We start from the raw sequence: 16,000 nt of genomic DNA, 5'->3' as shown, positions 1-16,000 counted from the left end.
ATACAATACAGATTCAGGTCTGCCTAAGCCAAAAAAGGTTGTGTGGCGGGACATAGCTCCTCAATAATATTCTACGCATAAATAACAATTGCGCGACACATATCGACAAATGGAAATTCAAGTTTCGATTGTTTATTTCTGTCATTAAACAGTTTCTTGAAATTTTTTTTAGGTGACTTGTAAACTCTTATTCAAATCCGGTAACTAAGAAGAATCGCAGGAAGAGGGCAATTATCACTTTAGGCAAGACCAACATAACAAATTGCGAAAATATAATCGTTCGTTACTTATTAATTTACCAGCTTTCGCTTTTTTTCGCCCGATTTTAAAATTGCACGCAAAAAGAGAGTTCCGCAAGCCCTGCCCACAATGATGCATACCATAGAAGGGTGACTCAATCGTTTCAGTCACGTCGTCACTATCTCGGCAGTGTGACGTCGACACACCACCAAGGACGCCTTACCGAGATAGTGATGACGTGACTGGAACAACGACGTGCCTTTTCTCAACTTCATTGTGTGTTGAGGGCTTCCGGCGCTCTTTTTAGCGCAACTTCAAAATCTGGCGAAAAAACGCGAACGCTGATCCTTACACCATTACTTCTTCACAAATTCTTTAAATTGGTCGAGCTTTTATTGTTAATTGCCGTGAATACTGCATTTGTCCCATGATCAATAAAACTAATATTTGAACGGAAATGAACGTATTTTAGTTAATTCCCCAACTTAACGGGATGCTTAATCCCTCATCTAATGTCAAGTGAGCATGATATTTACATGGTGAAGGTGGCAGCCATATGACTCCTATCCATTTAAAAAAAAATGCTGTTCAACCCTGTCTATGTTGAGCAAAGTAGTAAATTAGGGGGAACATTGCCCTCCTTCCTAAAAGTGCTGGGGCAGATGAGCACGCCGAATGTTCCGTGATACGAACCTGACGTCACATGGCAGCGCCCGTCCTCATACAGCCAAGTAACAGTGTTGTTCCTCTTCAGCCAGCAGTTTCGGTTTCTCAGTAAGGTCCCCAAGGCAACACTTTGAAATCAGACGTTTACAATACAAAAAAAAAAGTATACCTCGGAATTCAGGTATGCTAGCTTAGTTGAAGACTGTAGAAACAGTGAAATCGAATGAAAAAAGATGGAACGCAGTTTCCCTTTAAATGTGACGCACTCCTTCGTGCGAGCCTTGCGGAGCTGCCTTCAGTTTTCCATTCATATTTGCTCAGTGATCCGAGTGGCAGGGGCGCGGAAGATTCGCTCTTGCTGGACCAATGAGCTGTCGACATCGTGCCGCGTGATAGTGCCTCGTAAACACACAACAGTGAACGTCGCCGTTTGGTATCAGACGTGCTCTAATATACCCAACTATTCGACGTACTGATCACGAATAACTGACCACGGCCGGATCGGAAGCGCGCGCTCTCTTTTTCTTCTTACGGCCTTTGCAATTGGGGCGATCGCCACCTCCCGCCGCAATTCGCGGGGGGCGCTGTCACCTCACCTCTGGGCTACCCTTTGCCGTTTGCCCAAAGCGCGACTGACAGTGTATCTCAGCCCTGCCGCAACTTGCGGCAGAGATTTTTATAGCCTTTGACACCTGATCCTTGCGTTTAGACCCTCAGCCCCTATCTAATGCGCTTCTGATGAGCCCAAGATGGTGAATATTTGACGCATATCTCCGAGAGATTCGGGAGTAGAAAGTAGAAAGTAGAAACAGGGAATGCGATTGCGGAAGAACCGTACTCGTTTTTACCTCCAGGACTTCTGTTGCAACTCAAGAACAGGAGGAGACGGACCCCTTCTACGTGGAGGGACTTTAAATGATAAATATTCCGTACACTCTCGTGAAATGTAAGCAGGCCCAATATATATATTGCCGTGGTTTGCATCATCACTTCATAGGCCGCACATGAAGTCGGTCAGCTGCTCTAGACGAGGGTGTAGTAGTCTGTACAATTTTCGCACAGTGCATATTACAGCTTAAAGTGCTTCCTCGAGGGCTTGTGCACATATCCAGCTGATTTTTCGTTTCTGTCCGTGACCGTCTTTGCATGGTTAATCAGAAGTATTCTGAGGAACCGTTGCCAAAACATCAACCTACGAAGCTCGAACACCAGCGCAAAACAGCTCGAAGGAACTCTCCGAGTGGGTGAAGTGGGGTGAGGTGGTTGCGCCCCTGGCGGCAAGCGAGTGAACCACATACGGAGAAAAAAATGCCATTGCCTCCCGGGCGATTGCAGAGGCCGTAAGAAGAGAAAGAGAGCTTCCAGTCCGGCCGTGAACTGACGAACGTCGCTCGACGTCAGGCTCGCTTTGCGCGCGACGTAGCAGCCACTGTGCTCATTTCACGCGCAGAGCAAGAGCCGCCGGGCAAAATTCGTCCATCTTCTACAATCAGTGATTTGATTAGAAAAGTAATCAAGAACAAAGGAGGAGGAACATCCACTTGCCATACCACAGTTTCTCGGCCACACGTGTTGGTGCCGCTCGATAGTGGTGCAACTAATGACTTGTTCAAGATGGTGGCCGTGGGACCGGAGCTTCAAAAATATTGTGTATACCTGGCTGGCTGGAGCTCTGCGCATGCACAGCATGAGGCGGCACGAGCCGTCTTGTGCACTGCTGCCTCCTGCCAACTAAAGTTATGGCGGCGTCACGCATGCGCCGAACGCTTGATGAGAGTCGGTCTATTACACCTTTGACGAAAAAGCAGGCGCCGATTTTTATAGCCCATTTTGGATGAAGCCTGGTTATTTCACACACTCGAAACATCCCGTGATAATGCATGGGTTTGCCGTGAGCCTCGAGCATGCACGAGCAGCCCCAGCACAGCGAGAGCCGTGGATCGCCTGCTTGAGGCCGGGCAAGAGGCGCACCTACAAGGTGTCTCAAATAGCGGCCAGGCTTTTGTAGCCTGAGCTACACTGGCCGAGGTTGAGCAGTTTCACGTGGCTCGCACAATGAGCCGTGCTCCGTGCTGCGCATGCGCGAGGAGCAGTGACGTCACAAGGTGCACAACTGGCGCGCCGGAGACGCCACCGCCGCGCGCTCCGCCACCGCCGCGCCCGCCTCGCCTGTCCGCGCATTCCAGAGGAGTGACGTCATAGCCGCGGCAGACGCACTGGCGCCGCCGCGTGCCCAGTTGTGCGCCTCCGTTGCGCAGTAGTCAAGTCTGACGCTGCACCGGAGCCGCTTGATAGCGCCTCTCATTTTCCGCGCATAAGCTCACGCTACGTATATCCGGCATAGCCGAGCTAAGCCACCGCAATTTTTTTTTTTTTTTAATCGACCGCGAAAATTGGTTTTGTAACCTATCGCGCTACGATTTTGTGCAGCGTTGCCCACAGGTGGTGATTTTCTTTCTTTTTTTTTTTTTTTGATAAACTTTGCAAAGAGCGAACTTACCTGGGGAAAAAGTAACAAAAAAAAAAGGCTTAACTCCTATGGAAATATTGTTTAGTAGGGTACGTTGTTGGGCTAGTTGGTTCATCTTAATTAAACATATAAAATAGCGCGAAAGAAGACAAGGACAAGAAGTATACAGGACAAGCGCTTGTCCTGTATACTTCTTGCCCTTGTCTTTTTTGCGCTGTTTTATGTTTAACTCCTATGGAAATGCAGCGAAGCCACCGGCTGTTTGGCACGCGAGACAAGAGATGGCGCAAACGGTCGTGATGCCAACTGCCGCCGGCTCTCGGCGCAGTTAGAGCACTATATAGCTCCTTCGGAGCAGAGTAGCGCAGAGCCGTATATGTAGGGAGTTTGGCCATTCATTGGAAAGAATAGGAGACAAATGAGGAGGCGACATTGGCCGAAAGCGGGCTGGGCATGTTCCAGGGCATCTTCACAAAATCGAATGTGGCCAACCAGAGGCCGGAAATAATACCCTGGCGGTGGTCGCGAGAAACAAACTTGATAAGTGCATCGGAGTAACTCTCGGTAACTGAAAACATGGTGCACGTGATGTTTCAATCACGGTCATCCAAAATGATGGTGGAAGAGTGCGACTAGCGGAACGATCGACATAATCCGTACGTCAAGCGTCGAGGGCCGGGAATTTGCCGTTTAAGCGGTCAAACTCTGTCCGAGCAAAACAGAGTTGAGCGGCGCATTCGTTTCTTACATATTTTTGCATGATCATGATCAAAACATCACGTGCACCCTATTTTCAACCACGGTTACTACATTTAACTCTTACGCGCTTATTGAAACGACCAAAACTGTTTCTCGCTACCACCGCTAGGGATTCTTTTCGGCTTCTGGTTGGCCAAAAGAGCATGCCAAGCCCTCTTTATTTATTTATTTTATTTCACATACTATGAGTCCTATGTAGAACAATAATAGGTGTGGGTTAATAAATAATACATAAACACAACTATACAACATATCACCACTCAGCTATTACAACAATACCACAAAGTACAAATATTTAGCGACCGTGACACAAGAAAAACAATCCTAGAAATACAGTGAGTCATCATTGTACATATCAATTCGAGCGCAAAACGAGGATAAGGAATGACAGGAAACCACCGCCTCGGGGAGTCGATTCCAATCGCTGATAGTCAATGGAAAAAATGAATACATAAAGCAGTCCTTCAGGTACCGGTACTGTTGTAGAGTATGACTGTGCTTATTTCTAGAGATCCTCGACTTATGCGCTGTCAAATAACTATATTTGTCAACCGAAAGTAGATTATTCCATATCATAAACAACGAGGTAGAGGGGCTTAGAGCGATAAACCGGGGTTCCGGTCTGCACTCGAAAGTGACCCCCATAAGGAGGCTGCCATTGTACGCAAATTTGACCACACGTCACATGACCAAACCAAATACGTGACGTCACAGGAAAGATGGCAGCGCCCATGCAGCGGCTGGCCCCAGCTGGGCCGGAGCTTGTCGGATGCTTTGTTGGTTGTCGTTCGTCTCGGCGAGTTGATTTCAGACGCGGAAGCCGTCATATGAGGCCGGTCGAAAGCGAGTTCAGAGTTCAGCGTGGTGTTTGACGTAGGTATAACGTGAAAATACGGAGAAACGGTGTGCATTTCGCTGGTGACCGACCGGGATATTGCCACGGAAGAGACAATCTGACCTACGTTGCTCGGACCTCGGATTGATTCGGATACCGCTAGGATAAAATTTAAGGCGACGTTTCTGTGCTCTCGTTGACCATCGGAATCTTCGAGGTTTGCAGTGAAGCGTGTGCAATATATTTGGATACACAGTTTAGCGACGGAAATTGCCTGAGTCGTGCTTGGCGGTGTGCAATCACGGTGCAGCTTCGATCAAATGACCGAGGGCTCACTTCAGTTGTGCGGCGCACCGGAAGGAAGCCTTGAAGCTGGTAGTTCCCGTGCCGTGCTGAATGATGCTGTGCTGCTTACAAATTGTTCCGACGTAGAAGTGCACTTTCACGGAGCACAGGTGTGCGGCGCACCGAAGAGCTGCCTTCAAGCTGGTAGTTCCTGTGCCATGCTTTAGGTGATGCTGTGCTGCTTCCGAAATTGTTCCGGCGTAGCCGTGCACTTTCACGGAGCACAGGTGTTGCAGTTGGTATTGATCCCGCTGGCCTGTCGCACGTTTCGTCAACACAAACGTTTCATCCACACTCGTTACGCGAATTGCAAGCTGTCCGGACATTTCACCGAGCGTGTTACGTACCCAGCTCACGCCGCTTTGTGGCAACAGTCTGCAGTGGCTCATTACCAGAAAAGTGGTCCCACATCCATTTCAGTTCAGTTCGTCCACGGCAGTCGCCAAACCCCGAAGGAGAGGATTTATTCGGACAGAATGCCACTAAAGCAATGCAGCTTCTTCAGTGGTCAGGATAGATTCTCTTCTGCTAGTTTTGTTATACTGTCACGGATCCTTGTTCCAGTCCTATCTTCTATCAATATTCACTATTCTGGGACACTGCAGGTCATGCTCAGCTGTAATCGTATGTTCAGGTGGAGGTACTGGGCACCTTACCCGTAGCCCTTCACTCTGTGTGAACCCGGCGGCTCTTCAGCCGAGTTACCCGATAATGGGACACGGCTGGCGGACTATTCTGCTTCTTATACCCCTGTCGAGCCGTAGGCAAAGTCCTGACCCGAGCCTGGCAGAACAACCGCAAGACGACCGAGTACTACAAGGAGTAACCTCGGAAATACACCACGAAGCACCTGAAATCCGAGCCAGTTGCTGCTACCAGGAAAAACCACCGGAATTCGGTGTCCTGTCAGAAAATCCAAAGCTGACTAAGCCAACAATGACAAACCTGTAGCAGCAAACCGTGTCCCCTCCCACCATTGTTTGCATGCCCGTCGCAAATCACACTCCGACGCTTTTTCACGCAAGCTGTATGAAGACGTCAAGGACTGGATTGAACAATATGACAGTGTCGCCCGCCACATTGGGTGGACAGACAACCAGCTCCTGCAGAACCTATACTTCTCGTGGAAGCAACTGCCGGCGCCGGTCTGAGAACCGTGGATCCTCCTTAACGTCATGGGAAGTTTGCAAGATCAAGCTGAAGCGCGCATCCGTCAGCCAACATCAACGAAAGAGAGCCGCATTCTTGATTCTGTCCAGGACACTGCCCCAATGAGAGCGCCACCGCACTCGTGGAGGATGTTTTGCGCTTGATCGAGCGCCCACGCCCACGCCGACCTTGATGCTACAGAAGACAAGAACCTAAGAATCCCATGTTCGTCATCGGAGGGACAACACCTTCGGCAGCCTTGTCCGCAACCCCCCAACAACAGTCGAAGTGTTCATATCACTGAGGCTTCCAACATGGAATGTGCACTGCATGCCCGAGCCTGCCACTATGAACAACTTCCCGGCGTCTCGACACTCGAGTTGTCCAGCTACTACTTCGACGCCAGCCTCCCAGGCATCCACGACATCACCCACGACGTTGCCTGGGAGGAGATCAGGAAGCTACTTCCTGCCATCAGTTGCCCGGCTTTTATTTTGATTGCCGAGATTGTTTCGGAACAAGTTTGACAGGTATTTCAACCGAGAGTTCTGCGAGCGAAGCGGCATCTGACAAACCAAGGGCAACTTACGCCACAATAGCACGACGACCGCCACCGGCTGCCCCTTAGTATTCAATGCCAATTCAATGAGACACTCTAACGCCGAAGCATTTCCGACATCGTGTGTAGGTCCGCGCTCAACAAAGTACACAGAGGAAAACGTAGGTGATGCGAATGTGCGACCGAAAACCACTTTGCTACGGGTGTATCTCAAAACGTCCCATTCGCATTTGAACCATGCGCATTTCGTCCCATTCTCATTTGGTCCTTCTCGTTTGAACCTTCTCATAAGATCCGAATCAGGTTTTTCTCAAATAGGCCCATTCTCATTTTGCCCGTTATCTGAAAACGTCCCATTCGCATTTGAACCTTGCGGATTTCGTCCTATTCTCACCTGGTCCGCCTCGTTTGAACCTTCTCATATGGTCCGAATCAGTATTTTCGCAACTGGGCCCCTTCTCTTTTTGCCCGCCATCTGAAAACGCACCATTCGCATTTGAACCTTACGTATTTAGTCCTATTCTCACTTCGTCCGCCTCGGTGGAATATTGTCATAAGATCCGAATCGGTTTTTCGCAACTGGGCCCATTCTCATATTGCCCGTGCGCGAACGGGCAATATGAAGCTTTGTCGAATTCATTTTTCTGCATTCGAAGAAAGGGATACCATCTTTTACGGACGAACAACTTGGTTTTATTTTTCACACATTTTCACATTCGTACAACGAGTCAACGGCAACATTTTCGCGCGTTTATTTTTCCGGCTAAAGCTCTGAACAATGCTTACAGCCCAGAAAAAGCTTGAGCCAAGTTTAGAAATTGAAAAAGCGAAATGGCGCCGCTGTTGAAACGGCCTTCAAGCTCCGCCAGTTTTCTGTCTTTATTGGCCCACTTGCGGCCTTGCGCACGTACGGCTCCCCCGTTTGCAACTTGAAGCAAGAGGACTCTTGTTTGGGCCTCGTCTCTCTTGATTAAATCAATGAACGCGAAGGGATTCGGGTGCGCTTTTCCTGACATGCCTTTGATTTTTCGATGCCATGCCTCCATGTGGTTGTTGGTTCTGGGTCCCCTGTTTCCATGGTGGTTCCACTGTTCGAGTTGGAAAATGCCACTTATCCACGTCGCGTCGAAGTAATCGAGTACAGCAGGTAGCTCCGGTATACCGAGCAATAGACCCTCCTGATGCAGAAACGCCCAGGCGCGAGGGATATCACAAGGCGGAACAAAGGAAAGTGCCACGAGCTTACGAATCAGAGCCCTTACTTGGTTATCACTGGAATATGCACTTTGGAGCCCAGCCCTCTGAACGGAAGCCCATACTCTTTGCGCAAAGTGAAAATGGCACCCGCGATGAGCAGCTTGAGGAAACACGTCGCGCAGACCACCAATAAGCGCCTGCTCAAAATCCGTCATGAAAATATCAGGGGTCGAGAATGAAATCCCAGCCGATATGAATGCAGCTTTGAGCCCTTGAAAAGCACGGACATAGGTTTGTCGTGACCGACCCGACAACAGGAAGTAAACCGCTGCGCTATGCACGCCGTCGGTTACAACATGCAGGGTTACAAGTTGGTCATAGATGTGCGGTACAACAAAAAACGTCCCATCCGCAAAAATAATTTTGGCTGACGACAGCCGCTGCATTCCATCTCGTGTAGCGAAGGCAAGTATGCAAGACGAGGGATCACTGCGGTCGTCGACGACCAGGAACGGCTCTGCGCTTTCTGTCTTTTTGTGGGCGTCGTTGAGTTGCAGAGTGGAGGCTGATGATGGAAGCGGTGGCTGCGCTGAACGCCTTTCCCGATACATCGTATCCTTGAGGGTGGCAAACGTGGGTACTTCTGCTGCGACTTCATCTGGCACCTAGAATAAATTTAGTGATTTGGTTCAGCTAACTTTGAATAATACTTCTTTATACGCGATAGATGTAATAATGTAAAACCTACTGCAGAACAAGTTCGGAGAAGTTCCTCTTGAAACAACCTTGGCACGGGCGTATTGGGGTTGGCTGCTGCTGCCTTTTTCAGTGCCACGCGCAGCTGGTCCTTCACAAGCGTCGCCTCGTCTGGTGCATGGTTATGATCGTCTATAAGTAAATAGGAACGTGAATGGTCAATGACACTTTAACTGCCTTTAGGCTTGTACTAAGTGGTGCTGATAAGAGTAAGTAAGGAACGAAAACAAATAGCGATTTCTATCATGCTGAAACAGACCGTCAAAGGCAAATCGAATATAGCAACTTACGTGATCTGCTTTTCACGTTGTCTTCTTCGGTCAATATCGAAGCCACACATCCTGATGAAGTGTAACGGCAACAACGCCACGCGATCGTTCCGTTTGCATTCTGTCGTCGTTTGTAATACTTGTAGCCTTCAAGGTGAAGACACAATTTCTTTTTTTGCGTTTCGCTTAGAACAAACTTGTCCATCTTCCCTGACTGACGTCTCGCTGTCGAGTGAAGCGACGATTCGATCATGGAATTCCGGGTGCAAGTTGACGGTTCAGCGTTTTATGACTCAGCTCCCACCACCCACGGCCCACCCCGGACAACAAAAGAACTGGATTCACAGTCCCCACTTTCTCTCGACCTATGTTGTTCTCCCATCCGGCGTTCCCCACTCCCCCCCCCCCTCACACACACACACTTCTCACCCCCCAAAAATACAAACACTATAGATAACGTAATACGTTTGTACAATGTCGCCTGCTTCTCTTTCTCTAAACGAACACAAAGAAAAGAAAGAAAACAATGGACACTTTGCTTGGAAACTCTGTTTCCAAGCAAAGTGCGACCTCAAAGAAAGTGACATTTCGGACTGTGATCTGTCTGCGATAAGTAGTTGGTCTGTTGTTTAGTCAGGCAGTAGCTTTTGTCCACGACCACGACCCACGGCTAAAATCATTGGCAGAGAGATTAAGCCAATAGCGTGGCACACACACAACAGGAAATATTAGTGAATTTATGAATATATATTACCCCAAAAAACAAAACAAATTTGGAGTAGAAAGAGTCAAATGTGCCGTGTCAAAGCAAGATATTTTTTTAGAATGGTTGTTTTGAAAGGGGCCCAGGGAGAAGGGCGAAAAGAGAACGGGCTCAAATGAGGGAGGTTGAAATACGAAGGACGAAATGGGAAAGGGCCAAATGCGACAGGTCAAAGCGAGAAGGTCTTTTTGAGAATGGTTGTTTTGAGAAGGGCCAAGTGAGAAGGGCGAAACGAGAACGGGCTCAAATGAGAGGGGTTGAAATACGAAGGACGAAACGGGAAAGGGCCAAATGCGACAGGTCAAAGCGAGAAGGTCCTTTTGAGAATGGTTGTTTTGAGAAGGGCCAAGTGAGAAGGGCGAAACGAGAACGGGCTCAAATGATAACCACCCCTTTGCTACCACTGCATGAAGCCGACCATGTCTACCAAAGCAGCCCGTACCAATGAATTGGTCTGCGAGGGTTCGTGCCAAACGACCCTCGATTACGTCTCGAGGAGCGACCACGGGAGATTAAGGATTACCTTCGGCGACCTTTGTCCCTGATGCCGAAGGTGCTGAATCGAAGATTCTGAATCCCTGATTACCCCGAAGCTCCTCATGTCCATCACCTCAACAAGAGGTAAGCACGACAAAGCAGGTTAACGGCGATGCAGTGACAGTGGATTTGGTGTCGGTTGTCGTCCAAGGACAATACCTAAAAACTTGCTGACACCAATTTTCTGTGTCCACTCCACGAAGCACACAATTTGCAACTTTGAGGGAGAATGCCCCTGAGTGACTTGAAGGAATAGAATGGTTGGTTGCTCTCAAAAGTGAACTGCAAGCATCACCAGACTTGGATAGCAAACAAAAATTGTTGCCAGCTTTCAAGTCAACGGTACAGCAAAAGGCACAGCCACGTAAGCAATACATGCCCGAACTTGCTACATTGATGCCGAAAACTACCAGGAAAATTTTCGGATTAGAAGCCAGCCCTGCAGCTTCAGTGCACATGACGTATGATTACAAGACAGCATCAGTCGGTCAAAGTTGCCACTCGACCAAACTGAACACCGACGTGCCAGGAGCGTCATCCGACAACAAGGTCCACAGGTACTACGACTGAACGCCTGACACGAGACTGTCGCAGAAAGAACTCGTTATGGAACCATTTACTAAGAATCAATAATTTTGTAATCAAGTGGAAATAAACATATTTGATACACTAACCAGATAAACATATTTCCGTTTGCCTTCATGCCTTGAGAGTCTACACACCGAGAATTGTGTCCATTGCATGCTCTGGACCTTACGAGGACACTCGCATCTCTGACCCTTCAATATTAATTAATGGGAAATACCAGACTGGCAGACTTGTTGCATGGGGCTGCACTCGTTCAACCTTTCCTGAACATGTGGTGCATCCGAAAACCAACTCCAGTGATGTGAAAATGTTATTTATTAATTTATTCCTTCCAGGGGCCTTTGTAGGCATTGCAGAGAGGATACTTAAAACTACACACATGATAATAGCATTAAAGCACACTGCTGTAACTTGTTAATTGGAAAAACAAACACACCTCTGAGCATATAGTTTAATAGTATGTGTTGATGCATTGTTATATAGCATGACACTTCCTATATGTATGACACAATAGACCCTTTGCAGAACCTTATCAAGCAACACAACCGTCACCATTTTTTTCGGCGCAAAGCACATGAATGGGCCCCAGTTCACGTCGAACGCCAATGCAGCATTCGAGTCCAATAGGTGCTGAGCCGAATTCACAGGGATGGCGGACACAACATTCTTGTCGAACAAATACCCAAAGTATGAAAGCCTGGGGTAATTACAGAAGTAGCTACTGTAATTTGTTTCATCAGAATTTGGCAGACGGCAAAGGCTACGGTCTCGGTGAGTCAATACACACATTGGAGAGAGGCACATGAAAGCATATCACCAGAGTGCTCGTCTGCACAGATTTGTCACACACCTTCGCTCCGTCTCTCTGATTGGCTCGAGGGGGCTGTGGCGGTTGGCCTTTTCCAAGTTACGGTGATGCCAAGTATAGACAGCCCACACTTTTAAAAAGAGTCTATTGAAGAGACCGAAAGGAATGGTAGTCAACATTTTTCAACAAGACTGCTCTCCAGGCAAGGGATGAACACAAATATGAATCATCTTATCCAGGTAATTAGAACAATTAAATAATTGACCGACTAATACAATGCACTCTTGATGGAAAAGAGTGTAGCTGCAATAAATCCTACAAAACAGAAAAAAATGCGCAGTTAATCTATGCATGCACCAAAACAGTTGTTCTTATAGCAAGTCGAATAGCTTTGAAGCAGGTGCCTGCAATGATTTATTCTTCCCCATACTCAATAAAACGCCAACCTCATAGCTGAAAATAAGGGTGCAGTTCGCACTCACACACACACACAAAAAAAAAGGAAGAAAAGCGATCGAACGTAGAATCGTGGATTAGCACAAAAGGTTAAAATCGCACGAGCTTCCTCGCTAAAAGTTGCTATGGTTGTTCGGTGACGGAGGGCTGAAACAACTTCCCTTAGGCCCTAACGCGACGTATACATTTCGCGTAGATTCTTAGATAATTCAACGTTCAAACAAAGCTAAGAGAATGCGAAAATTTCATGTTAAAAGCACTCAAAGTTCTATCGATCCTCGGACACATCCCGGAATCCAAGCACCGGTACGGCGATGCAGAGCTGATGCTGTCTCACAGGCGTTGATCCAGAGCGATCTTGCGCAAAAACGGTATAAAGTCTCATTCCTTCATATTTTCACATTATACCTGCGTCAGCGAGCACGAAGAAGCCCGAAGTCGTCAGAAAGCAGCTGCACATCACGGCTACCGCGCACAGAACAAACTCGCATCCGCCAGCTCTGGGCGCTGCCATCTTACCTGTGACGTCACGGCTCTTGGGAGGTCACGTGACGAGTGGTCACATTTGCGTAAAATATGGCGGCAACCGGGGGGGTGCCACTTCCGAACTTCCGGTTTATCACTCTAAGCCCCTCTACCTCGTTGATCATAAACAAGAATTTCAGTCTTTTATTTTTTCGTCGATATTTCAGTAAGGGGAGATTTGCTTTGTAATACAGCCTGCGAAACCTGAAAAAAAAAAATAAAAAGCAGATCCAGCCGCTGCACCCTCTCCAGTTTTAGCACGTCACACTTTGCCGTGAGGATCCCAAACTCCCCCCCCCCCCCCCCCCCCCCCCGCGTACTCTAATAGTGGTCGCACTGGCGACTTATACGCTGTTAATTTGGTGTCACTCGAGCTTTCCTTCAAGGTTCGTCGCAGAAACCAGAGTTTTGAGTTAGCTTTTTTAATGATTGTTGATGTGAGCCCCCCAACGAAGGTCATGAGATATTGTAACACCTAGGTATTTGTATTCTAAAACACGGGTCAGTGGTTCATTGTCTATACTATATTGAAAATTTAATGCCTTTATTTTGTGAGTAATAGTCATAAACACAGTCTTTGAATTATTTAGTGACATTTGCCACTCCTTGCACCAGTCACCAATCTGAGCTAGAGATCTGTTCAGATTAAGTTGGTCCGAATCAGTTTTTATTTCATTAAAAAGGATGCAATCATCAGCGAACAACCTGGCGTGTACGGTTAAGTTTGAAACCAAGTCATTAATAAACATCAAGAAAAACAAGGGCCCAAGCACGGACCCCTAGGGACCCCCGATCTAACTTCGCACATATTCGACTTTCTACCTTTTATGTCTAGGAATTGCGTTCTCCCACTTAAAAACGATTTAATCCTTGTAGTGAGCTTAGGGTTCTTAGGCATCAGTTGTAGTTTCGTTAGCAACTTCCTATGGTTGACCTTATCGAACACCTTTTGAAAATCCAGGAAAAATGACGTCCACCTGTCCCCTTCGATTCAAAACTTCTGCGAAATTGTGAACCACTTCTACAAGCTGCGTCGTGATTGATAAGCCTCGCCGGAACCCTTGTTGTTTGTCGTCCAGCAATCGGTGTTCTAATAAAAAAGGACGTATATGTGCAGCAACTATGTGTTTTAAAAGTTTCCCACAAGTTGATGTCAATGATATTGGTCTGTAGGTGGCTACTAAAGATGCAGCACCAGATTTTAATATGGAATAACTTTCGCCCGTTTCCATTCAGATGGTACTATCCCCTGACGAAGTGATATTTGAAAGATTCTCAAAAGGTAGTTACTAATCGATTCTGCATATCTTCGTAAGAATTCGTTAGGAACTTCATCGGGCCCTGGAGATTTAGTAGTATCAAGATTCAATAACAGATTAAAAATGCCCTCTCTTGTTATTATGCAATCAGCAGTGGGAGGCACGTTCTCCAGTAAAGGAAACGTTGGTGAATTTCCGCCATCACTAGAAAACGCACTCGAAAAGTATTCATTAAAACAATTATCAATATCAGTTTCGTTCTGTATCGAATGGCCTTCGATATCAAGTGTTTCAACACTGTTTTTTCGGGGTGAAAGTTGCCTATAGAATTTACCAGGGGACGAAGTCATAAAACGTTTCATTGTTTTGCTATAATATGTGTCTTTAGCATTTTTAATCATTGATTGGAGATTTCTGCTGAGTAGCCATAAGCTATCACGTTTGCGAAAATCCAATGTTTTTTTTTTTTGTTTTTTGTTTTTTTTTTTAGCACGACATCGTGAGATCCTTCGTTTCTGCTGAATAATCTCTCTGTTAATCCATGGATTGTGTTCAGCTTTCTTTTTTGTTCTGGTAGGGACGCACTTATCAAGGCACTCTTCAACTTTTTTCGTAAAGAAATGCCACAGGTGATCAATGTGCAATGTGCGACTTTCACTCAAAACCTTAGACTCGTCGAAGGCCAATTCTAGTTTATCGAGCACACCCTCATCATCCGCTCTACTGAAGTCTTTGTACGTAACAACCATACGTTCTCCAACCGGTTGAGTTTTATTTGGGAGAGACAAGTACACCATGGAATGATCAGAGATTCCGGGAATTACCTTGCAGCTGTTTGAAGTTCGCAACAAAGAGTCGCTGACAAAAAGTAAGTCTAATATTGAACTCTATTGACCTTGAATCCGTGTAAAGTCCTCAACAAGCTGCGTAAGGTTAATATAAACAAATAAGGTCCAAGATGAAGTCGAGATTGCGGATTCCCCGTGTACCAATACAAAGCCATTCCAATCAATGTCACCGAAATTGAAGTTCCCACCAATAATAGCTCTCTTGGAGTGAACCGCAAGTTTTGCAAACGTTTCCCCCAACTCCATCACGAATTCTATTTCCATACCAGGTGGTCTGTATATCACCCCAAGAATTACTTCGGCCCTACCTACTTTAATTTTGCACCATTTGCCCTCTATATTAGAGATACCTTGAATGTCACTAAAAACCAAAGTATCCCTGATAACAATAGCCACCCCACCACCCCTAGTCGTTCGATCATTTCGAAAAATTTAGCCACCTCGGTGGCTCCGAGGCGAGAGCACCGGCTCTCGGATCCCCAGGTGGCGGGCTCGAATCCCGGCCGAGGTGCCGGCAATCTGACGGAGGCTTATTGCGGAGAAGGCGCCGTGTAACAGAGATTTCGGTTGCACGTCAAAAGATCCCCAAGTGGTCGAAATTAATCCTCAGACCTGCGCTGGGGCGTGCCAGATACCCGTCGTTGGTTTGGCACGTAAAACTCCCAAATTCGACTTTGATTTCGAAAAACCTTGTATCCCGGAGGAATGACTTCGCAATCAAGAACGAAAGGAGTCAACCACGTCTATGTTATCATTAAAACATCAGGATTATGCTCTATCGAAATGTGCTCAAGATCGACAATTTTATTTCTACGTCTGATGCAAGCCCTTTCAGCACCTGATGCACGTCCCGGCTCTGCCCGCGCCTCACATTGATCAAACTCTCTGTATCCACGTCCCTGGAGTAGCGCAATCTACAGGGTGATTCAAGGAGACGCCAGGCTCTTTAAATCGACCGCAAAATTTGGTTT

General features: G+C 47.0%; 2 protein-coding genes across 4 annotated transcripts in view; one reads left to right on the top strand and one right to left on the bottom strand.

The window, feature by feature from the left end:
* LOC8036660 (zwei Ig domain protein zig-4) overlaps positions 1–16,000 on the top strand; it is a 313,494-nt gene that overhangs the window by 198,786 nt on the left and 98,708 nt on the right. The gene's annotated exons all lie outside the window — the stretch shown is intronic.
* LOC121833836 lies at positions 7,694–9,557 on the bottom strand. The gene is made up of 3 exons (XM_042287552.1): positions 9,267–9,557; positions 8,969–9,108; positions 7,694–8,885 (listed from the first exon to the last, which is right to left on the bottom strand). Exons 1-3 carry the CDS (start codon positions 9,496–9,498, stop codon positions 7,806–7,808), a joined length of 1,452 nt encoding a protein of 483 aa, XP_042143486.1. The 5' UTR covers positions 9,499–9,557; the 3' UTR covers positions 7,694–7,805.

This window comes from Ixodes scapularis, unplaced genomic scaffold (assembly GCF_016920785.2).
Source record: "Ixodes scapularis isolate PalLabHiFi unplaced genomic scaffold, ASM1692078v2 PGA_scaffold9__187_contigs__length_104089568, whole genome shotgun sequence".
NCBI classification, from domain to species: Eukaryota; Metazoa; Arthropoda; class Arachnida; order Ixodida; family Ixodidae; genus Ixodes; species Ixodes scapularis.
The sequence above is the reverse complement of the archived record's forward strand: the minus strand, read 5'-3'. Positions and strand labels throughout refer to the sequence as shown.

Bases quoted from the DNA above. Each gene is read 5' to 3' on its own strand.
- LOC121833836 (XM_042287552.1), bottom strand. From the start codon at position 9,498: ATGATCGAATCGTCGCTTCACTCGACAGCGAGACGTCAGTCAGGGAAG. The intron at 9,109-9,266 runs GTAAGTTGCTAT...ATTTACTTATAG, and splicing joins CAACGTGAAAAGCAGATCAC to ACGATCATAACCATGCACCA. The intron at 8,886-8,968 runs GTAGGTTTTACA...AATTTATTCTAG, and splicing joins TTCTCCGAACTTGTTCTGCA to GTGCCAGATGAAGTCGCAGC.